The 25083-nt window shown below is 46.8% G+C and overlaps 2 protein-coding genes across 3 annotated transcripts in view; both read right to left on the reverse strand.

The window, feature by feature from the left end:
- LOC130128452 (non-homologous end joining factor IFFO1-like) overlaps positions 1 to 873 on the reverse strand; it is a 31199-nt gene extending 30326 nt beyond the window's left edge. The window contains exon 1 of the mRNA XM_056298060.1: positions 1 to 873. This exon is cut by the window's left edge and continues 128 nt beyond it. Coding sequence (XP_056154035.1) covers positions 1 to 873 — 873 coding nt within the window.
- Positions 874 to 3112: 2239 nt separating this feature from the next.
- LOC130128901 (glyceraldehyde-3-phosphate dehydrogenase-like) lies at positions 3113 to 24049 on the reverse strand. Of its 2 annotated transcripts, none has more exons than XM_056298677.1 (12): positions 23952 to 24049; positions 23064 to 23117; positions 16029 to 16128; positions 15555 to 15664; positions 14849 to 14939; positions 14251 to 14366; positions 12423 to 12504; positions 11367 to 11518; positions 6305 to 6383; positions 4684 to 4767; positions 4230 to 4327; positions 3113 to 3490 (listed from the first exon to the last, which is right to left on the reverse strand). In XM_056298677.1, exons 2-12 carry the CDS (start codon positions 23084 to 23086, stop codon positions 3421 to 3423), a joined length of 1005 nt encoding a protein of 334 aa, XP_056154652.1. In that variant the 5' UTR covers positions 23087 to 23117; positions 23952 to 24049; the 3' UTR covers positions 3113 to 3420. The 2 variants fall into 2 exon arrangements, with proteins under 2 accessions (XP_056154652.1, XP_056154653.1); XM_056298678.1 differs by having other exon boundaries at positions 23947 to 24031.
- Positions 24050 to 25083: the final 1034 nt, after the last annotated feature.

A 25083-nucleotide genomic window follows, 5' to 3' on the forward strand; every position in this document is an offset into this window, starting at 1 on the left:
CGTTACGCGCGCCTCCATCCCGGCACCGAGCCGGCGGCTGTGGCTGTAGGACCAGATGGTCCCGGGGAGGAACCGGGGAGGCGGCTGGTTGGTGCTGGACGTCCCGGTCCCGCAGCTGACGTATCTCTCGTTGATGTTGTTGATGGTTCTGGACGGCTCTGCCAGCGGACTCAGAGCCGGACTATAGGTCTGGATGGAGGCGGTGAGGTTGGAATTGGAGTCGGTGGAGATCGTCGGGTTGAAACTGTTGTCGATGAAATATTTGGTGCCGTCGGAGTCCAGTGTCCCGGGCGGGTTTATGGTCGGAGACAGCAGGTCTCCGGGCAGGTAGGCCGGGTTGTTGTTATTGTTTGCGTTTTGGAGCGGGACGAGGCAGGGCCTTACTGGGATCGGCCCAACGAAACCGGTCTGCACCGCGACCTCTTTGGTCAGCGGCTTTCTGAGGTGGCTCTTCTCGCCGCCGTGCTCCTCGTTGCTGTCCAGGGCCTGCTGCAGTTGTTTCTCCAGCGCCTTGTTGCGCCGCTCCAGTTCGTGGACCTTGGCCAGGAAGCAGCGGAACCGCAGGTTCAGCGTCTTGAGGACGCTGATGTTGGAGCCCAGGTCGTTGCGCAGCGCCATGGCCGCCGGCGGAGCGCGGTGGAGCGGCTGGTTCAGGTGGAGGTGCGCGAGCCCGGGCATCCCGTCCGCGCCGAACCCGAACCCGAGCCCGGCGTAGTCGCCCAGGACATGGCCCGGCTCTGGGTCCAGGCCCGGTGCCGCGGGCTCCACCTGACCCGGCATGTGGTGCTGCTGCTGCTGGGCCAGCAAGGCGCTCTCTCCCAGTAGCGGATTCATTCTGGAGTAGGAAAACCTGAAGTGGTCGAGATCCGGCATGAACTCGGACGTGTTTGTTTATCCTGACAGTTGACGTCCGGGCAGATTGGTCGTTCCTGTGCTGTCAAGGGGTCGAAAGCCGCCTCTGTCTTTATGTCCCCCCCCCCTCCTCCCCGATGGAAACGTCGCCGTTCCGCGGTGTCGATGGCGGCAGGTCGCAGGGGAAGGACGCGTGCTGGGCCGTCAAGCGACCGGTCGAACTAAAAGTGCTGCAGAACTAAAGGAGATCCGGCGGCAGAGACGGAAATAAGCAAGCAGCGTGCGGAAACTTTGGCATCGCAGGAGTCCGACCCGGCTGCTGCTGCGCGTGCACGTCGCGGTGCAGAAACACGGGAATGACTGCGGCGGTCAGATACCGTACAGACTGGAGTAGAGGCGCAGCGGAGCCTGGAGTAGAAGCGCAGCACAGCCTAGAGTAGAGGCGCAGCACAGCCTGGAGTAGAGGCGCAGCACAGACTGGAGTAGAGGCGCAGCACAGCCTGGAGTAGAGGCGCAGCACAGACTGTAGTAGAGGCGCAGCGGAGCCTGGAGTAGAGGCGCAGCACAGCCTGTAGTAGAGGCGCAGCACAGCCTGGAGTAGAGGCGCAGCACAGACTGGAGTAGAGGCGCAGCGGAGCCTGGATTAGAGGCGCAACGGAGCCTGGAGTAGAAGCGCAGCACAGACTGGAGTAGAGGCGCAGCACAGACTGGAGTAGAGGCGCAGCACAGCCTGGATTAGAGGCGCAACGGAGCCTGGAGTAGAAGCGCAGCACAGACTGGAGTAGAGGCGCAGCGGAGCCTGGAGTAGACGCGCAACGGAGCCTGGAGTAGAGGCGCAGCGGAGCCTGGAGTAGAAGCGCAGCGGAGCCTGGAGTAGAGGCGCAGCGGAGCCTGGAGTAGAGGCGCAGCGGAGCCTGGAGTAGAAGCGCAGCACAGACTGGAGTAGAGGCGCAGCGGAGCCTGGAGTAGAGGCGCAGCGGAGCCTGTAGTAGAGGCGCAGCGGAGCCTGGAGTAGAAGCGCAGCACAGACTGGAGTAGAGGCGCAGCGGAGCCTGGAGTAGACGCGCAACGGAGCCTGGAGTAGAAGCGCAGCGGAGCCTGGAGTAGAGGCGCAGCGGAGTCAGCGAGGCGATGCAGCGCAATGAGGGAGCGCCTATAGGAGGCTGCACCCTCACCGAGCGCCCACCCCTGTCCCTACACCGCCAGCCAAATACATGGATCGTAATATGAGGGTGATCAGCTTGTGCCAATTTAATTGGTCTCAGGTTAGCGATCCCGCACTCCTGAGGACAGACCCCGAACCCAGCCCGTAGGCCTCAGATAGGAATGTGGGGTTGCACTGAGACATCACACACGCTTGATATTTCACAACGCCACCCTACAGGAAGGGCGGAGGCTGCAGACACAGACTGAGCACAACACTTTTACTTCTGATCTCAAGCAGGTTTCTTTTTGGCACGTTATTTGAGTGGTTTGGACTCATTCACCGAATCACGTCCTCTCGATGGCCAGGCTGGTACAGACGCGGTTGTGTTGTGAAGACCCAACTCCACCTGTTAAGGAGGAGTTGCCCGCCTGCCTCCCAGGTCCCCTCGTTCCACTGCAGCGAACACGTCACTTCTTGGCTTAAAAGGCGTGTTCTGCAGAGCCCGGCTCCAGGCTGCCGCCCAAAGAAGCCTTAACGGGCAGAACCGCACAGCGAGCAGGGCCCCGAGGAGGGAAATGCTGCACAGGTTTTGGGTTTGATGGTGCAGTAAAATTCATAAGCTGTGCCCCAAAATGAAACCTCGCATCCTCTGGAAGCACGGGCACCGCCCACTCCTGCAAGCTGTGCGTTTGTTTTTTCCCCCCTTTTACACATTTTTGCAGTTTTCTGTGTTGTGTTCTGTGCTGTTAAACAGTTTTTTGCATTTAAAAACAACATCACATGTGTGACGCTTATTATAAATGTACGTGTTTAAACGTTTGAATACACTCAGGAGTCCATTTAAATCAGTCTGGTGCAGATTTCTTGCAGCTCTTCTCATCGCATCTTTAAAATCAGTCCTATCCAGTAAGCACTCACATGGCCCAACAAGTCGTACCCATAACCCCCTGTAACGCTGCTGGTGAACGAGGACCTGATTGAGAACCAGTGAAGTATTTTGTGCCTTCTCCCTTTCTTTTCTGCACAAGTGGTGACCGTGTGAAGGAGTACGTGTTTGCAGAATGCGCTCGGGTGCGCCGCCGCTTCGCCAAATGAAAGACAGAAGAGACGACGTCCACAAATGGAGGTTTTTTATTACAGGGTGGAGTGAAAGCAGCAGTTAGAACTACAGCATTACAGCACGACACAGCTCGGACCTCTGGACAAAGGCCATGAAAACACAACTAGTCCAAACCTCACCACCGGAAAGGAAGCGTGGCGATGTCTTTTTAGCATTAAAAAGGGGGTTTTAAACTAGTTTGTGCAATAGGATGGGCATGACGCCAAAGTGCATGGATGGATGGATGGATGGAAGTGGGTCCCGTTGCATGTCCAAGAAAGGTGGAATGATGGGAAAAGAAGGGCGAGACACCAGGAGGCTCTTACTCCTTGGAGGCCATGTGCACCATCAGGTCACACACACGGTTGCTGTAGCCAAACTCGTTGTCGTACCTGGACGGAAAGGAAGACGTGGAGAGGAGAGGAGAGGAGAAGAGAGGTTAGGAGGGAGGAGGAAGGGGTTGGCACTTGAAAATTTCTCACCATGATGCCCAAAATCTTTCAACTTAATTTATATGGCATCTTTTCAAAAGCAGTGCTTTGTCCAGGGCAGCAACATTAACTTTTTTCTCACATCGGCATTTTTAAAGAACCCCCCCCCCAAAAAAAAACAAACCCCAGAGGAAACTACAGTTACAGAGCCTCTGTTTTTTTTGGAATCTACAGAGGCAAGGAAACAACCCCACGCACACTCATGTAGGGCAGGGGGGAGATGGAGCTTTGTGGGCAAAGGAATACCCCCCCCCCCCCCAATTGTTTCTGGCCATTTAATCCACTCTTCTGAGCCGTCCCGGTCTCTGCTGATCCGGGGAGGGCTGCAGACTACCACATGCCTCCTCCCATACATGTGGAGTCACCAGCCCGACCAAGCCGGAGGTGACACGGGGATTCGACCCGGCGAGCTCCGTGTCGGTAGGCAACGGAATAGACCGCCACACTACCCCGACGCCCCTCAAAGGAATATCCTTAAACTGCTGAGAGTCTGATTATTGATTAGCTTCATGATCCATTGTCGTATTGCTATAAACTTAAGAGGCTTTTATAAATACAGTAATGGTGTAGAATATCAAGTCGGCCATGAAAACAGAAACTAAAGGGCGTTACGCAAACGGCGTGTACACAAACCGCTCACCATGAAACCAGTTTGACAAAGCGGTCATTGAGTGCGATGCCCGCACCAGCATCGAAGATGGAGGAGCGGCTGTCGGTGTTGAAGTCTGTGGAAACCACCTGCAGCAACAAAACAGACACACGGGGTCGTTAATGCCACTTCCTGATTGGTCCAGGAGGCACCGAGCTTGTGTCCTGGTACCGTACTACGAGCCCCACAGTCCCCATCTGACCTGCATTCTCCACATGATTACATTTTTGGACGAGGCAGGCCGACACAGTGAGGCGTTCAACATGTTGGGTATGTAATGATTCAGGGATCTGTTGCCATCTAGTGGTTCAGTTTAGATCCTACACCGTCAACATGAACAGGTTGTGTGTGTCGTCACCGAGAAGGCGACTTAATTGACCCCGACACTTGAGGAAGTCTAACACCATGCTGCTTCAGCATCTCAACATATACGCATTGCTTTCACCTGGTCCTCTGTGTATCCCAGAATCCCCTTCATGGGTCCCTCGGAGGCAGCCCTCATGACCCTCTTGATGTCCTCGTACTTCGCCTGGAGGAAGAGAGTAAAAACCCCATCATCATCATCATCATCATCACAGAAACAGGGAAGACGTTTGTGCTGCTGTCAGTGGAGTAATGTGACACCGCTTTATAAACACAAACTACAGCTTTTTTGGGGGGGGGGGGGTACACCAGCATCTGGATAACACAATAATGTACACCGATGTTAGAGAGGCTGTTGACAAGCAGGACTGTTCAGGTTTCAGGCGGTGCTCCTAGGTAGGTAGAAGCTGTAGGAGGAGACTCTTCTGCGTGTTTTTTTTTTTAAAGTGGTTATCTCCCCTTTCTTGGGGTTTGGTGGATTTGTGTCATCCGGCGGTCAGAACAGTTGGTTTTCAGACCGCGGATGTGATCCTGAACGTGTAGAAAGGTTCACGTGCAGCTCACAGATTCTGGTGCAACACCGGCAAGGTTGGTGTTTTGGAGACGGAGGACTTGACAGTAACGCTGAACAGCATATCGGTCCATACCAGACGGTGGATGATGTTTAGCTTTGTACTTCAGCAGCTGGCGTTCTCTTCCGCATCCAACACACACCTTCCTCCTTGAAATGTGGCACACACACATTTCCTGTGTGGGCACCGTCACTTTTTCTTTTTGGTGGGTCCCCCCCCTCCACCCTTTTCTCCCCAATTGTATCCGGCCAATTACCCCACTCTCCCGAGCCGTCCCGGTCGCTGCTCCACCCCCTCTGCTGATCCAGGGGAGGGCTGCAGACTACCACATGCCTCCTCCCATACATGTGGAGTCACCAGGTGCTTCTTTTCACCTGACAGTGAGGAGTTTCACCAGGGGGACATAGCGCATGATAGGATTACGCTATTCCCCCCTGAGCAGGCACCCCGCCCGACCACAGGAGGTGCTAGTGCAGCGACCAGGACATACCCACATCCGGCTTTCCTACCCACAGACATGGCCAATTGTGTCTGAAGGGACGCCCAACCAAACCGGAGGTGACACGGGGATTCAAACCGGCGATCCCCTTGTTGGTAGGCAACGGATTAGTCCGCCACGCTACCCGGACACCCATCACGTTTGACTACTTGGCGAGAACGGTGGATCCTGTCAGCACTATGAAGACTAGCGTTCAGGAGAAATTACAAAGTGCTGTTGCTCAAACAATGCCAGCGGGAAAAAGCATCAAATGACATTTTCTAATATGGACCTCTTTTTTTTTTCCTTTTTTTTTTACAAATAACCACTTTAAGAACATCGTGTCAAGGCCCTTGTGTTTTTCGATGTCTTAACACAAGTGTTACACATTGAGGAAAAACTTAACAGTGAACAATAAAACCGGACTAGATACTGGCCAGCCTCAAAATAAATCCCTTCTTCCATTATTTATTTAAAAGCGATGGCTGTTACTCCGTTTTAAAATGTTAAAGGAGTCATGTAGGAAAAGAAAACAGCCATCTTGTATTCGTCACAAGAACACTTTGTGAGTTTAACCACAGAAAAAGTGTGATTAAGTGCCGTAAGCCTTCATAGGGTCACGGCGGTGAAGGCCGCTGCAGTCGGAGACTTACGGGTTTCTCCAGACGGACGGTCAGGTCAACCACGGAGACGTTCGGGGTGGGGACACGGAAGGCCATGCCGGTCAGTTTGCTGTGGTTTCATCCAAAACAAACAAATCCATGTCAGTTATTCACCTTTAAATAACTACCTAACTAACACCAGGGTCAGTTATTCACCTTTAAATAACGCCTAACTAACACCAGGGTCAGTTATTCACCTTTAAATAACGACCTAACTAACACCAGGGTCAGTTATTCACCTTTAAATAACTACCTAACTAACACCAGGGTCAGTTATTCACCTTTAAATAACTACCTAACTAACACCAGGGTCAGTTATTCACCTTTAAATAACTACCTAACTAACACCAGGGTCAGTTATTCACCTTTAAATAACTACCTAACTAACACCAGGGCCAGTTATTCACCTTTAAATAACTACCTAACTAACACCAGGGCCAGTTATTCACCTTTAAATAACTACCTAACTAACACCAGGGTCAGTTATTCACCTTTAAATAACTACCTAACTAAACCCAGGGTCAGTTATTCACCTTTAAATAACTACCTAACTAACACCAGGGTCAGTTATTCATCTTTAAATAACTACCTAACTAACACCAGGGTCAGTTATTCACCTTTAAATAACGACCTAACTAACACCAGGGCCAGTTATTCACCTTTAAATAACTACCTAACTAACACCAGGGCCAGTTATTCACCTTTAAATAACTACCTAACTAACACCAGGGTCAGTTATTCACCTTTAAATAACTAGCTAACTAACACCAGGGTCAGTTATTCACCTTTAAATAACTGCCTAACTAACACCAGGGTCAGTTATTCACCTTTAAATAACTGCCTAACTAACACCAGGGTCAGTTATTCACCTTTAAATAACTGCCTAACTAACACCAGGGTCAGTTATTCACCTTTAAATAACTGCTTAACTAACACCAGGGTCAGTTATTCACCTTTAAATAACTACCTAACTAACACCAGGGTCAGTTATTCACCTTTAAATAACTACCTAACTAACACCAGGGTCAGTTATTCACCTTTAAATAACTACCTAACTAACACCAGGGTCAGTTATTCACCTTTAAATAACTACCTAACTAAACCCAGGGTCAGTTATTCACCTTTAAATAACTACATAACTAACACCAGGGCCAGTTATTCACCTTTAAATAACTACCTAACTAACACCAGGGCCAGTTATTCACCTTTAAATAACTACCTAACTAACACCAGGGTCAGTTATTCACCTTTAAATAACTACCTAACTAACACCAGGGTCAGTAATTCACCTTTAAATAACTACCTAACTAACACCAGGGTCAGTTATTCACCTTTAAATAACTACCTAACTAACACCAGGGTCAGTAATTCACCTTTAAATAACTACCTAACTAACACCAGGGTCAGTTATTCACCTTTAAATAACTACCTAACTAACACCAGGGTCAGCTATTCACCTTTAAATAACTACATAACTAACACCAGGGTCAGTTATTCACCTTTAGATAACTACATAACTAACACCAGGGTCAGTTATTCACCTTTAAATAACTGCCTAACTAACACCAGGGTCAGTTATTCACCTTTAAATAACTACCTAACTAACACCAGGGTCAGCTATTCACCTTTAAATAACTGCCTAACTAACACCAGGGTCAGCTATTCACCTTTAAATAACTGCCTAACTAACACCAGGGTCAGTTATTCACCTTTAAATAACTGCTTAACTAACACCAGGGTCAGTTATTCACCTTTAAATAACTACCTAACTAACACCAGGGTCAGTTATTCACCTTTAAATAACTACCTAACTAACACCAGGGTCAGTTATTCACCTTTAAATAACTACCTAACTAACACCAGGGTCAGTTATTCACCTTTAAATAACTACCTAACTAAACCCAGGGTCAGTTATTCACCTTTAAATAACTACATAACTAACACCAGGGTCAGTTATTCACCTTTAAATAACTACATAACTAACACCAGGGCCAGTTATTCACCTTTAAATAACTACCTAACTAACACCAGGGCCAGTTATTCACCTTTAAATAACTACCTAACTAACACCAGGGTCAGTTATTCACCTTTAAATAACTACATAACTAACACCAGGGTCAGTAATTCACCTTTAAATAACTACCTAACTAACACCAGGGCCAGTTATTCACCTTTAAATAACTACCTAACTAACACCAGGGCCAGTTATTCACCTTTAAATAACTACCTAACTAACACCAGGGTCAGTTATTCACCTTTAAATAACTACCTAACTAAACCCAGGGTCAGTTATTCACCTTTAAATAACTACCTAACTAACACCAGGGTCAGTTATTCACCTTTAAATAACTACCTAACTAACACCAGGGTCAGTAATTCACCTTTAAATAACTACCTAACTAACACCAGGGCCAGTTATTCACCTTTAAATAACTACCTAACTAACACCAGGGTCAGTTATTCACCTTTAAATAACTACCTAACTAACACCAGGGCCAGTTATTCACCTTTAAATAACTACCTAACTAACACCAGGGTCAGTTATTCACCTTTAAATAACTACCTAACTAACACCAGGGTCAGTTATTCACCTTTAAATAACTAGCTAACTAACACCAGGGTCAGTTATTCACCTTTAAATAACTGCCTAACTAACACCAGGGTCAGTTATTCACCTTTAAATAACTGCCTAACTAACACCAGGGTCAGTTATTCACCTTTAAATAACTGCTTAACTAACACCAGGGTCAGTTATTCAACCTTTAAATAACTACCTAACTAACACCAGGGTCAGTTATTCACCTTTAAATAACTACCTAACTAACACCAGGGTCAGTTATTCACCTTTAAATAACTACCTAACTAACACCAGGGTCAGTTATTCACCTTTAAATAACTACCTAACTAAACCCAGGGTCAGTTATTCACCTTTAAATAACTACATAACTAACACCAGGGTCAGTTATTCACCTTTAAATAACTACCTAACTAACACCAGGGCCAGTTATTCACCTTTAAATAACTACCTAACTAACACCAGGGCCAGTTATTCACCTTTAAATAACTACCTAACTAACACCAGGGTCAGTTATTCACCTTTAAATAACTACCTAACTAACACCAGGGTCAGTAATTCACCTTTAAATAACTACCTAACTAACACCAGGGTCAGTTATTCACCTTTAAATAACTACCTAACTAACACCAGGGTCAGTAATTCACCTTTAAATAACTACCTAACTAACACCAGGGTCAGTTATTCACCTTTAAATAACTACCTAACTAACACCAGGGTCAGCTATTCACCTTTAAATAACTACCTAACTAACACCAGGGTCAGCTATTCACCTTTAAATAACTGCCTAACTAACACCAGGGTCAGCTATTCACCTTTAAATAACTACCTAACTAACACCAGGGTCAGTTATTCACCTTTAAATAACTACCTAACTAACACCAGGGTCAGCTATTCACCTTTAAATAACTACCTAACTAACACCAGGGTCAGTTATTCACCTTTAAATAACTCCATAACTAACACCAGGGTCAGCTATTCACCTTTAAATAACTACCTAACTAACACCAGGGTCAGTTATTCACCTTTAAATAACTACCTAACTAACACCAGGGTCAGTTATTCACCTTTAAATAACTACCTAACTAACACCAAGGTCAGTTATTCACCTTTAAATAACTACATAACTAACACCAGGGTCAGTTATTCACCTTTAAATAACTGCCTAACTAACACCAGGGTCAGTTATTCACCTTTAAATAACTACCTAACTAACACCAGGGTCAGTTATTCACCTTTAAATAACTACCTAACTAACACCAGGGTCAGTTATTCACCTTTAGATAACTACCTAACTAACACCAGGGTCAGTTATTCACCTTTCAAGCACCTCCATGACCCTCATGTACATCAGCAGAGAAAGAAAAACCTGAACAGAACGTCGACTAAGCTGTTTTTTGTTTTTCTCCCCAATTGTACCCAGCCAACTACCCTGCTCTTCCGAGTTGTCCCGGTCGCTGCTCCACCTCCTCTGCTGATCCGGGGAGGGCTGCAGACTACCACATGCCTCCTCCCATACATGTGGAGTCACCAGCCACTTCTTTTCACCTGACAGTGAGGAGTTTCACCAGGTGCAGCGACTAGGACACATACCCACATGCGGCTTCCCATCCGCAGACACAGCCAATTGTGTCTGTAGGGGACACCCGACCAAGCTTAAGGTAACGTGGGGATTCGAACTGGCGATCCCTGTGTTGGCACGCAACGGAATAGACCGCCACGCTACCCGGACACCCCACATTCAGTCATTTAACAGATACTTTAAACCACAGCAGTTTTACACGAGTCAGAAACTAGCAGATCAAATCATACGAGTACAGGGTTGCAAATGTACTACTGTTACTTCATATACTACTATCATAGCAGTACTATATGAAGTAGTGGTCATAGTACATTTATTACATTGTAATGATATAGTGGTGCTACTCTATGAGGAAGCAGTAATGTATTTGCTATACAGTAATACTAGTACTATACGACTTTGTAATAACAGTAGTGCATTTGTAACATCTTAATCATAGCATAGTTGGACTATATGTAGTTCCTGTAGTAGTACATATAGTACATACATAGTATTACTAAATAGCAATCATATCATGGCAGTACTACATGAAGTGGTAGTAAATTTGCTATATGGTAATCATATAGTAGTACTACTACAGGAAGTAAAAGTAGTACATTTTCTACATATTAATCATATCAGTACTACATGGAGTAGCAGTACATTTTATATAGTAATAATACATGAAGTAATGGTAGTACATTTACTACATAGTAATCAGGTAGTAGTACTATATGAAGTCGTAGCAGCAGCAGTACTACACAGTAATCACATTCAGTATCAGTGTGACTTGGCTCATTAACAGGGACTATGGGGAGCAGCTCAGCAGGAAGTGAGTGAACTCGGGTTCAGGACCGTCCACAGATTTCTGTCCTGCCCGTTTGTGGATAAAATGGGAGTAAAATTAAAAAACGTACCCGTTCAGCTCAGGGATGACTTTGCCCACGGCCTTGGCGGCGCCGGTGGAAGCGGGGATGATGTTCTGGGCGGCGCCACGGCCGTCGCGCCACATCTTACCGGAGGGACCGTCCACGGTCTTCTGGGTGGCAGTCACAGAGTGGACCGTACTCTGTAGACCACAAGACGGGTTTTTACTCAGGTTTTCCACATGAAACAGGACGTCTGAACACCCGATCGTCCTCCGTCACAGCAGAAGAGGTCACGTCAAGCTTACGAAATACTGCAGACTTTTTCTTCTAATGTTGCAGATAGGTCAACCAGCTATAATGTGTAGGATTATACTGGACAATAAAATGATACTGCAGAAACTAAAAGGTTTATAGGATGGAGAAACAAAAATCTGTAAAAGCTCATCCATCCATCAAACAACATTTTGCTCAATTTTAATGCAGACAAAAATGCCGGTGGATTTTGGCACAAGTTAGTCAGTCCAGTTTCATCATCTGTTTTGGCGTATAATCATTTTAACCAATTAAGTTTATATGTAAAGTTATTCTAGTGATTTCTGTATTGACAAAATGAAATATTGCAATATCTCAAATATGAATATGTCCATATTTGATGATGCGGTTGATACTTATGGGAGGATTACTGGTGCTTTCATAAGATATGTACACAGCAGTAAATGATGATGACCAAGCAGGTAGAGACGTCCGTTGTTCATTTCACTAAAACAGTGGAATAAGTTCAGAAAATGGTCTCTCTTTACTGTAATGCAGCCTTTAAGACCAGGGAATGACAACATTTAAGTTCTATCACCAGAACCACATTCCCACAAGACATCTAGTTGCACATCACCATATATAAATGTTATATCCAGATATTGTCATCTGTACAGGTGATATTTTACATTAAAAAGCTTCTAGCTGGTTGAACTATTCTACAAAGTGTCCCCCAGCAGTGGAAAAGCAGAGAGTATTAGAAGCTACAATACATTATTTAGTTCCTGCTGCAGTTAAATTAGTGTTTAATATTAATGTCAGTTAATGACAGATGGGCTGCAGGTTCTTTACCATCAGACCCTCCACGATGCCGAAGTTGTCATTGATGACTTTGGCCAGTGGAGCAAGACAGTTGGTAGTGCAGGAAGCATTACTATGGAGAACAAAAACACACAAAATAAAAACATAAACACACATGATAAAAATAAACAGACTGATAAAGTGGGTGGTGTAAATTTTAAAAGCTTGTAACCAATTTTCTCATTGCAACAACACTACATCACTTGACATTTTATGAAAAACGTTTTGTATAGGATTCTCACCAACTAATGTTTTTTCTATAAATTGTATATCACAAAATTAAAATTTAATTGAACTATAATACTGCTGAAAGACTATAAACTATATCCTCGTCAGCTCTCCTGCTGCGTGGAGTCCCTCAGGGGTCCGTCCTTGGGCCAATCCTCTTCTCTTTATATATGCTTCCTCTGGGTCATTTGTTAAGTCGCTTTCAAGACATGTCCTATCACCGTTACACCGATGACACTCGGCTCTATTTCGCTGCCAAACCCAATAACCTGAATCAACTGTCCTCCCTCCACAATTGCTTAGCTGCGCTGCCACCAAAGACCGGATGTCCCTTAATTTCCTCCATCTAAACCCTTACAAAACGGAAGTTCTCTTAATTGGTCCTGAGAACTTTGCCACTGCTGTTGATCAGTTTATTGGTCCACTTCATTCAAACATCAAACCTACCGCTAAAAATCTTGGTATCATCTTTGACCAGAATATGTCTTTCAATCACCATGTTACAAAGCTTGTCCAATCCTGTTTTCTTCAGCTAAGAAATATTGCAAAAATCAGAAATATTTAGTCTTTTAAGGATATCAAAACATTAATTCACACTTTCATTTCCCCCCATCTAGATTACGCCAACTCCCTCTACTCTGGTCTCAACCAAGCTACTTTAAATCGTCTACAGTTGGTTCAGAATGCAGCTGCTAGACTACTAACTAGAACTAGCTGTAGGTCCCATATTACCCCTATTCTTGCATCCCTCCATTGACTTCCCATAAAATTCAGAATAATCTAGAAGCTCTTATTGATTCCATTTAAAGCACTGCATAATCTTGCCCCATTACATTTCTGATCTTCTCATTCCACTTCCTGACCACTCCGATCCTCAAACCTCCGTCTTTTATCCATCCCTCACCCCAACTGCAAAACAAAAGGTGACCGCGCCTTTGCAGTTTTAGCCCCAAGCTTCTGGAATAATCTTCCCCAATCCATTAGATTCGCTGAATCTTTGGGCTGTTTTAAGCGGCTTCTAAAAACCCATCTTTTCAGGCAAGCCTTTTTATAGATCATCATCCCTGCCTCTGTTTTGTTTTGTTTTTAGCTTGGTCCCTTACTCCCTATGCCGTGTTTCATATTTATTCAATTTATTTTATGCATTTATTCTTATTTTGTGTATTGAGCGTGAAGCACTTTGTAACTATGTTTTTAAAAGTGCTGCTATATAAATAAAATGTTGCTTGCTTGCCACCTGACATTTATAATCTATTGGTGGAAAAGGTGAAAAATATTTGCCCTCAGTCATTCTGAAAAAAAAAAAAAACTGTTCATGTTAGCCAAGAGCTCAAAATTATACTTTTCTTCAGGATAAAGTAATTTGACATAAGGTATAATCTGTCGTGCCATGTGCTGCTGTGGCCATGTGGAGCGCTGTGACAACAGCAGAGCTCGACTGGCTACAAGGACCACCATGTCTGTCATCATCGGGTCAACATTGTGTGTGTGTTGGAGAAACGGTGCCGCTCAGCCACAACCAGCGGCGTTTTGATTTTGCAATGTGGGTAAACGCTGTGTGACAGTTGGTCAATAGGCCTTTTGTTCCCACCTGACGACCCTCATGGAGTTGTTGTACTTGTCATGGTTGACGCCCATGACAAACATGGGGGCGTCCGCACTGGGGGCGGAGATGATCACCCTCTTGGCGCCGCCCTTCAGGTGAGCCTGGGAACAGACAAGTTTTAAAAAAAAAATTAACGAACCCATACCTGGGTAATGACAGTGAGGATTATCTACCGGTGCATTCTGACTGTCTATACGAGTTACTCGGGGTGTACTTTTCATAGTACACATTCCTCAGTACTTCCATGATACTGGAGGATAGAAAGGAACTACATTTGATACATTTATAATGTATCGGGTTTAACGCACCATATTTTTACTTTTTGTTCATTTTGCAATTTAACTCGGTTTCAATTTGCATTTTCATCCATTAGAATCTTGTTGTTTATTTAGGTGCGGTACATTTCTGAGGCCCATGAGGTTTAGTCTCACCTGCATATTTCTGTTACAGGGCTTTTATTGTGTCATGTGCAAACAAACATGAAACTTAAACTTCAGTTCAACTTTGACCAATGAGATCAGCTTTCAGACTACCGGCCGTCCCACGTTAACCTTTCTAAACGGTGTGTGGTCGCCATACTTACGGAGGCCTTCTCAATGGTGGTGAACACGCCGGTGGACTCAACCACGTAGTCGACGCCGTACTCGCCCCACTTGATGTTGGCCGGGTCCCTCCTGGTCGACCCAGCAGACACGGGACATGGTTAGAGTGCATGTGAAACCAGTACCACCCGCAAAACCCTCACAGCTCAGAAACCAGCTGACCGCTGCCTTTTGGCCGGGCCATGAGTCAGACCCAAAGAGTATTTGTTATTCTCCCTTTTTCTCTCCAATTGTACCCGGCCAATCCCCTCCGCTGTCTGAGCTGTCCCGGTTGCTGCTCCACCCCCTCCGCCGATCTGGGGAGGTCTACAGACTACCACATGTCTCCTCCGATACATGTGGAGTCGCCAGGCGCTTCTTTTCACCTGACAGTGAGGAGTTTCACCAGGGGGACGTAGCACGTGGGAGGATCATGCTATTCCCCCCAGTACCCCCTCCCCCCTGAACAGGCCCCCCGATCGACCAGAGGAGGCGCTAGTGCAGCGACCAGGACACATACCCACATCCAGCTTCCCACCCGCAGACACGGCCAATTGTGTCTGTAGGGACACCTGACCAAGCCGGAGGTAACATGGGGATTTGAACCGGAGAGCCCCGTGTTGGTAGGCAACATAACAGACCATCCCACCACCTGGATGCCAAAGCTACACCCATTCTACAGGGAAAAAGTGATATCAGAGGACGTACTCGTGGAAAACGGAGATGCGCATGTTGCCGATGACCAGCTTGCCTCCTTCAGCCTTCACCTCGCTGTGTTTCCACATGCCGTGGGTGGAGTCATATTTGAACATGTAGACCTAGGAGATGTGGAACATGAATAAAACCGACAAGTGAAGTGCCGGTGATGAGAAGTGCTGTTATGCTACAGAATCAAGAAAACCAGCAAGACTAGCGTCTCCGAGGCTTTGCCTCAACTAGAACTCCACCTTTCCATTTTAACATGACGGAGAAGAAGGAGATTTTCACCCAAACCTGACTTTGCTGACTAACCTCTCTTACATGAGACCTAATGAAGGCTCCCGTTATAACCACACCGCTACACGAGCTGCTTTGGACTAGCTGACATTCAGTCAGTGTAACGTAACACAACAATGACCAAACTATTTCTGTCTCCCCGTGAATGAACATGACCCCTTCCCTGGGCGGCATGACCCTGCTCACCATGTACTCCAGGTCAATGAAGGGGTCGTTGATGGCCACGACCTCCAGCTTGCGCCCCATGGCAGCGGCACGGGTCACCAGACGACCGATACGGCCAAATCTAAACAAATAAATAGAAACGTATACAAAGTTTGATTGATTAATCATCATCGGTCATGATGCGGTCGTACAGTAGCACAAGTCTGCAACTACTTTGTGTGCACTATATTGCTACACACAGCGTAGTGGAGAGTAGATACACACTTTTATTTGTAGACCAAGTTTACCGACCTTTTTCCAGGGCTGACATACATTTTAAACACATACATACACAGCAAATGTCTCAAACTGGTGTTATAAAAGGCAGGCCAAGTTTGTGTGTGTGTGTGTGTTGCACATTTCATACACAAAGGCAATTCAAAGTGCTTCACATAAAAAGGCACAAGACATTAAATACAGAACAGCATATTTCAGCCGGAAAAGACTTAAATTAGCCTTTCTCTGAAAGTATTGCCCATACTGGAAGCTGGCTGGGGAATGACAGTTACTGACTCAAAATCATAGTTTGATATTTATCACCCTAAAAGACATCTCACTGGGTACATCCAGGTGGGTGTCCCTCCATCAGGTCCTCCGGTACCAGTGGTACAGTCCTGTTCTGCCAGTAAGTTCATCCACCCGTTGTTCAGGTTTAAAACCTCCCCGGCTAGAGGCTGAATAAGCAGAACAACAGGTGAATGTAACGAACTACCTGAGGACCTGACTGAGGACCACGGGGTTAATCAAAACAGGTAAGGTAAAGAGTATGGCTGGATGGACGGATGGAAAGATGGCTGGCCGGCTGTGAAGTCACCGCCTCATGATGCATGTTTTCCCCACACCGAAATCCACCCATTCACAGTAGTTTTGCAGCTTTCTGAGGCGCCGTACCGCAGTACCCCATTCCAACCAGATGGTGGCGCTGCAGCACCTGAGGGCCCACGCCATACAAGGCCTGCCAACTCCCACTGAAGATAACAATAGTCGGCATGGCAGGCGAAAGCTTGTGTTTACACCTAATATGGCCGCCGTCACAGTGGGTGGAGCGGACGGCCTGAGCTCTGGAACTGGAGAGCGTCTGCAGAAAAAGACGGCAGACGTGTCTTCAAGGACACCGCCCAAGGAGGAAGGAGAGAAGACAAGACGTGGCTTGTACATTTTGGTCACTTGGCCAAAATGCCCCAATTCAAACTGAGCAAAACAAGCTCAGCAGTACAACAAGCGTCAGTTTATATTTCACCAGCATCTGTAGGCAACCTCTGGTCAGAAGGTGACCCTGAAAACACCACCCTTAATATCCGGGAGGGGACGCCTGGCGAGGGACGAGAGGAAATCCTTTTGACTCAAAGGAAAGGTGCATATTCAGATAAACAGAAAGCAGTGGGGTGATGTAGCGACCCAAGTCCCTTCACACAAGTGATCCAAAAGCCCAGCATCGCCTCCGCCCGCTGCGGATGGACAGGACTGGTTCCTGGTGGGGGCAGCGGAACGCACCGCGTCCACGTGCTGCCGCATCAGATACGAACGCTGTCCGAGCACGCCAGCCGAGTCCCATCTGAGCCCCGGCTCCGTGAGGGTGGGGGCTGATATTTGAGACTTATCAGATCTAAACAGGCGCCCTTCAACCAGTAGTCAGGTTTCGAGCCACCAAAACAAAGACGCCACCTCGCCATTTGTCTCCAGCATCTTTAAGGGAAGAAAGAGGCTTTTACTGAGGCAGCCCTCAGCCGTCTCATTTCCTTTTAATGAGAAAACTTTTTCACGACACAAAGAAAAGAAAACACAAGCCGTCTGGTCGTTAGCTTTAGCGAACACATCACAGCCTGCTCAGCTCTGTCAGGTGGCAGAACCCGACTTCCTGTTGCTACACAATAGAACCACTTGAGCCCTGATAAGACTAGTTACTGTTTAACCTGAGCAGCACACACACACACCGAGTACACTTTCCCCAGCAGCGGTACTTTTGAGTATAATACAATTATATGACTTTTATTACTGGGTTGATTTACAATGTAGTACTCTGCTTAACTTTTAATAGCAGCGAAGTTGAGACAGTCTTAAATAAGTCTTATGTGGCAGTGATGCTGGGTGGTTTTGGAGACTTATGCCCCTTTTACACTACACGGAACCGGCTCAACTGGACTGGACTGGACTCGCTTCTGTGTCGTTGTCCATTACCAGGACCAGTCAGAGGTCTGCAGTGAGTTTGGTACCCGCTCCGGGTTTTTCGGAGCCTCGACAAAGGCGGTACCAGAGCGGCGGTAACGGTTACCGAAATGCCGGTACTTCCCAGTGACGGAAAATGAAAAAGGGCGAGTCAGTCGAGTTGAGGCGCTACCGTGTGGTGGGAAAGGGGCGTTACACGGCGTAAATAAATGTGGTCCGTTCATACGGCGTCTGTCCAGCGTGCCGCTACGCCAGCGAGAGAACATTTCCATCGAGAAAACAGCAAAAGTAACTCGAAGTAATTACTCGGTTTTCCCACTCAGAAACTGATTTACTCCGACTTGAGTCATTCCTTCATCAATACTTTTACTTGTACTCAAGTCGATTATCGGTTGAGTAGTAGTACTTTTACTCGAGTATGAGTTTTTTGCACTCTTGACTATTTCTCAACATTTTCTTGTTTAAATAGCTTATGAGAGCACCAACAGTCATATCAAACATTTTACTGATAGAATTACTCAAAAATACTGTGCTATCTGGGGGGCGGCCAGGTGGCGTGGCGGTTTGTTGCCTACCGACACGGGGCTCGCCGGTTCGAATCCCCGTGTTACCTCCGGCTTGGTCGGGCATCCATACAGACACAATTAGCCGTGTCTGTGGGTATGTGTCCTAGTCACTGCACTAGCGCCTCCTCTGGTCGGTCAGGGTGCCTGTTCGGGGGGGGGGGGGGGACAGCGTGATCCTCCCTCACGCTACATCCCCCCGGTGAAACTCCTCACTGTCAGGTGAAAAGAAGCGGCTGGTGACTCCACATGTATGGGAGGAGGCATGTGGTAGTCTGCAGCCCTCCCCGGATCAGCAGAGGGGGGTGGAGCAGAGACCGGGACGGCTCGGAAGAGTGGGGCAATTGGCGAGGGGGAAAAAAATTGTGATGTCTGATTTGAGTACAACAATGCTGTTCTAGAACCTGTGGTGTCCACAACACATAGTCACATGACACGTATTTGGCGGTGGATGAGACCACTTAGCTGCCTGATGATGACGCGGGTTTGTCGGGCCTTCTTTGAACTTTAAAAAGGTTAGGCGGGGGTAAAAATAGACGAGGGGAGCATAAAGGCATGCGACAGCTGAGGAGTGATGGAGATGGAGGGGGGTGTGGTGGGCGATGGGAGGACAGACATCAGCACAACACCGCTGCTCTATAAATACTTAAGAGAACGGGCAGGTCTGGCTGGATGTCGTGTGCAGCCTGTCAGACAGTATTGACCACCAGGAGACGATGGAGTGCGCTACATGCACCTCGCCCGTTAAAACGAGCTGCTGTTTACTTTGCCAGAGTAAAACCGTTCTCCACTTCTCTTCTTACCGGGTGGGACACGCCGGCGTTTTTGTTTTTTCCCCCGCACGTTTTAGCACATTTGCTACAAATGGCATGTAGGCCTACTTGAAATGACTCCCGACCATTTTCTAAAGCTGTACTTTCGGATGTTTGGGTTAGTTTTTAACTCCCAGGCATCCGTTGGTTTCCATTCATGCCAGTTTGGTCCGGAAATCACCTCGCAGAGATTTTAACTCGCTTAAGACGGGTGTGATCTGACAATGAGATTTGAGAGTCAGCTGCTGAACAGCAACAGATCGTTTTAAAAAAAAAAGGAAAAGCTGCAAAAAGTCCCACCATCCTTTTCACAGCATCCACGTTTGATTGAATATCTCCCAGATTTGATTACACGACGGCACGCAATGCTTCTGCAGAGGACTCGGATCTAGGATGTCCGTGCACACGGTCCCGGAGACCTCTCACATCAACCCACGTCCCATCAGCGTCGTCCCAGAACGACGACGCAAGTTTTACGTGAAAATCACGTCAAGTCAGTGCTCACCAAGACGGACTTCCTCTCTCAAGCAAGTTTCTGATCTCTGCAGGTCAAATGTCATCACACTGGAGTGAATGACGGCTTCCTGGCCGGTAGGAAAAGCATTCACAAGTCTAAAAACACTGTGGTATACTTTATAACACGTGTGTGTGTGTGTGTGTGTGTGTGTGTGTGGGCCCTGTGATGGCCTGGTGGCCTGTCCAGGGTGTCTCCCTGCCTGCTGCCCAGTGGCTGCTGGGATAGGCTCCAGCATCCCTGTGACCCTGAGAGCAGCATCAGTGGTTCGGATAATGGATGGATATATATATATATATATACACTCATGTATTTTCGTAACGTGTGTGTGTGGTGTTAGTGTGTGTGCGGTGTTAGTGTAGATAGCGGGACTGAAAACTAAAGCACTTATGATCCTAATTCTTCCTGGAGGTGGTAGGTATTGTCTCAGAGAGTAAGGGGGAAAATCCCAGAAAATTAAAATTATGCATAATTATGCATATATATGCAAAATATGAATTTTTCTAAAAATGGCTAAAAACCACCTTTCTCGGCATTTCAGATGATTTTGAGCATCTTTGATTTTTTCACCTATATAAAAATTTTCTGGGACTTAGAAATGTTTTGGCATGATGCAAAATATATGCATTTTTGCAAAAATGCACTTATGATCCTCATTTTTTTTGGAGGTGGTAGGTATTGTTCCAGAGAGGACCAGAAAAATAGCAGAAAATTAAAATATAATTATAACAATTAGCATAATTATGCAAAATATGCATTTTCTAAAAATGGCTAAAAACCAATTTTATCGGCATTTCAGATGATTCTGAGCATTTGGGGGGAGGGAGTTGGAGTGGGGGGGGTGTAGGGGTCGGGGGAAGGCGGTTAGCTGGCAGGATGAAGAGCAGGGAGATTTAGACGGGTGGAGAACCAAACCGCTACATTGTAGCGGGGTTCTTCTAGTATATATATATATATATGTGTTTGAATTTGTTGAGCACTCTTTCCAACATCATTGATGGTTTCTGGGTGTTTTTTTTTCCTCTGGAAAGGATCGATGGTGTTGGTAAGAGTGCTCAACAAATGAGGAGCGGAATAAATCTCTATTATGTATATACACACACACATCTATGGCTGTCACAGCTTGCATTGGAGGTGGTGGTTCTGATCACTGCACTTTTTAACAATGGAGAAATCTGATAAATTTGATATTGGAAATCTAGGAATTGAAAGCCAAGCCTCCAGTTGTATGCTAGATAAGAGGAAACCCCCATCCAGATTCTGGACCCAGCAGCCCAGTCCTGGTTTTTAAAATTCTTTTTTACTATTAGACAAATTTTTTTTGGGCGTTTTCTGCCTTTACTTGATACCGATAATAGAGAGAGACAGGGGGGAGAGAGGGGATGACATGCAGCAAAGGGCCCGGGCCCGATTCGAACCCAGGCCGCTGCGGTAAGGACTCAGCCACATAACTCTACTCTACCATAAACCTCCTCTACCAGGTGAGCCACGGGGGCACCTCCAGCCCAGTCCTCCTGAATACTTTCCTCCAACCGCCCTGTTACTGGAGCGCATGACTTCCATGTCTCACAGTGACGGAGCAGGATGTGGAACGAAGAGGACTGGGAGATCTTGGACACTTCCCAACACATGCCGTCTGAATACCACACAAGTAACAATCCATCAAATGTTGTCATTGTTTTTGAAGGTTTCGGGTCCAACGCCAACCCAGTTTTTCCCACTTGTGGCAGCAAAGTGACACAGCGAGACAGCTTATTCAGGACTTAAGATGGCGTCGTGGTGGCTGTAGATCTTAAACTGGATTTAGAAAATGACACAATAATCGTTCTCCATCTGACAAAAGAAGCAGACCGGTGATCCACTGTATGGAAGTGTGCACGAAGCTACGATGCAGACTTCGAGGGTTAGATAACGGGCAGAAGGATAAAACAGCCTGGTTGTTTACCAAGGTTAAAATCCTGACCGGTGTCTGCCGTCGCTCATAGGGGAAGGAATACAAAACCCTGTTTGGGATTGCTCCGCTAACTCGCAACGAGTAACTCCATCCGACTTCCTCGAGGCTTTTGTTTGATGAGAAGACCCCAAACACAAAAGCCCTGAGATTTGATACAGCACAGCGAAAACCCTCTGAATCAATGCCAACATCTCTGAGAACACAAACAGAGGAAGAGCGAGAGAGAGAGAGTGGAAGAGAGCGAGAGAGAGAGTGGAAGAGAGCGTGAGAGAGAGTGGAAGAGAGCGAGCGAGAGAGGAAGAGAGCGAGAGAGGAAGAGAGCGAGCGAGAGAGAGAGGAAGAGAGCGAGAGAGAGAGTGGAAGAGAGCGTGAGAGAGAGTGGAAGAGAGCGAGCGAGAGAGGAAGAGAGCGAGAGAGAGAGTGGAAGAGAGCGTGAGAGAGAGTGGAAGAGAGCGAGCGGAAGAGAGCGAGAGAGAGAGTGGAAGAGAGCGAGCGAGAGAGGAAGAGAGCGAGAGAGGAAGAGAGCGAGAGAGAGAGTGGAAGAGAGCGAGCGAGAGCGAGAGAGGAAGAGAGCGAGCGAGAGAGGAAGAGAGCGAGCGAGAGCGAGTGGAAGAGAGCGAGAGAGAGAGAGTGGAAGAGAGCGAGAGAGAGAGAGTGGAAGAGAGCGAGAGAGTGGAAGAGAGCGAGAGAGTGGAAGAGAGCGAGAGAGTGGAAGAGAGAGAGTGGAAGAGAGCGAGAGAGCGTGAGAAAGAGAGTGGAAGAGAGAGAGAGAGAGGAAGAGAGCGAGAGAGAGAGTGGAAGAGAGCGAGAGTGGAAGAGAGAGAGTGGAAGAGAGCGAGAGAGCGTGAGAAAGAGAGTGGAAGAGAGAGCAAGAGAGCGAGAGAGGAAGAAAGCATGAGTGGAAGAGAGAGAGAGTGGAAGAGAGCGAGAGAGAGAGAGCGCGAGAGAGGAAGAGAGCGAGAGAGAGAGAGAGGAAGGGCTTTTGAACAAGGAAGTAAAAAGACTCACCCGTTGATTCCGATCTTCACCATTTTGTCTGATGTGGTGTAGTAGTGGTGCTCACTAGAAAGAAGGGAAACAAACGTGTCATTCCTTCCTCACCCTTTTTTCCCCCACACGTTATTACGCAACAAACTACACCGCAGATTTTAACTTTGACCAACAAAGAAAAGATGCCCCCACCCTCCCAACATGCCCCCACCCTCCCAACACTCACGCGTCCTCTCTCTCTCAACAGCTCCCTTGTATTTGGAGCCCGGATGAATATAACACTTACGACCAAAATCAGTCATACAATTCAAAATGGCACCTCGAACAAAATAAAGTCGTACAAAAGATGTTTCACATCATGGCAACAAAGTGTCAAACCCCTGCGTCCCCGCCCCTCCTGGAGTCCCCCCCCCCTTCACCTTTGTGCCCTACACTCCTAAGCACCCTAAAAGAACGAGGAAGGGCAGGGCGCACCCCTCTTTCTTTAGAGCGTCCCCGACAGATCACACAGAGCTCCGGGTCCGGGTCTGGGTCCGGTCAGGGGAGGTGACGCCAGAAGGAGCACAGCTAGCTAGCTAGCTAGCCGGCTAAGGCGGAAGCGGTTGGGGAGGAGAAGCTTTTCGCAAGGCGCGAGGTGGACGTGATGCAACCCCAAACAAGCCGAGAGTGTTGCTACACGCCCCGTTCGCGTCTCGTTTGGACCCCGTCCGGACCCGGGGTCCGGGACCCCGGATCCGGGACTCCGGGTCTGGGACGACGCCGCCGGCGTGGGTAAAGCCCACGCCAGGCTGCGCGGTTTGGGGGAATTTGGTTTGTTTTTCCCACCTCGGCGGTTCAACTTGGAGCGCGGATGAACAACAACAACGACAACAACAACAACAATAACAAATAAAAGACTGACAATACCGCGTGCGATGACTCCTGCCGTCTTCCTCTTCCTCGTCTTCGTGGGAGCGACTTGAGAGCGGGGCCGAGCTTGAGCGCCGTCGCTATTTATCCCCCGCCGGCACGTCAGTCGTCGAGGCCACGCCCCGACACGCCCCTCCGCCACGCCCCCACGCCACGCCAGACGGCCGCAGACACGGCGGTGTTTAGAAATACCTTTATTATAAGTACACAAACCTGGCCATTAAAATAACCGGTTACAATGTAGTACAGATCGCGCTGAGCCGTTACACGCTTTTTGTTGTATTCAACACAATAAAAAGACAAAGAGATCTATGTTTGGTAACACTTTAGTATGGGGAACATATGCACCATTAATTAGGTGCGTATTAGCATGCAAATTAGCAACATGTTGGCTCTTCATTGGTCATTATTAGGTACTCATTAATGCCTTATTCTGCATGGCCTTGTAAGCCATTAACTATGAGTTGTCCCTCTATGACCTCAGAAGTATTGCTTATTAGTAGTACCATCTCAACATGCTTTGCTTAGTATGGCCTTTATAAGGTGGTGGTACCACAAGAAGAGTTATTCTCCCTTACTAACACTTAATGAATGTGGTCTGTTCTTACATAACAACACACAAAACTACAAGTGTTCATAGTGTTAAATTACTCTACATTAAGTTTTGTTACTTAGAATATGTTCCCCATACTAAAGTGAAATCTTGATCATTACTAATTCACTAGTAATTAAGTTTTTGTTACTTAGAATATGTTCCCCATACTAAAGTGACATCTTGATCATTACTAATTCACTAGTAATTAAGTTTTTGTTACTTAGAATATGTTCCCCATACTAAAGTGACATCTTGATCATTACTAATTCACTAGTAATTAAGTTTTTGTTACTTAGAATATGTTCCCCATACTAAAGTGAAATCTTGATCATTACTAATTCACTAGTAATTAAGTTTTTGTTACTTAGAATATGTTCCCCATACTAAAGTGACATCTTGATCATTACTAATTCACTAGTAATTAAGTTTTTGTTACTTAGAATATGTTCCCCATACTAAAGTGACATCTTGATCATTACTAATTCACTAGTAATTAAGTGTTTTTACTTAGAATATGTTCCCCATACTAAAGTG

This window comes from Lampris incognitus, chromosome 18, assembly GCF_029633865.1.
Source record: "Lampris incognitus isolate fLamInc1 chromosome 18, fLamInc1.hap2, whole genome shotgun sequence".
In the NCBI taxonomy this organism is placed as follows: domain Eukaryota; kingdom Metazoa; phylum Chordata; class Actinopteri; order Lampriformes; family Lampridae; genus Lampris; species Lampris incognitus.

Bases quoted from the DNA above. Each gene is read 5' to 3' on its own strand.
- LOC130128901 (XM_056298677.1), bottom strand. From the start codon at position 23,086: ATGGTGAAGATCGGAATCAACGG. The intron at 11,519-12,422 runs GTAAAGAACCTG...TGTGGTCTACAG, and splicing joins GCATCGTGGAGGGTCTGATG to AGTACGGTCCACTCTGTGAC. The intron at 4,768-6,304 runs GTAAGTCTCCGA...CTCTTCCTCCAG, and splicing joins CCGTCCGTCTGGAGAAACCC to GCGAAGTACGAGGACATCAA.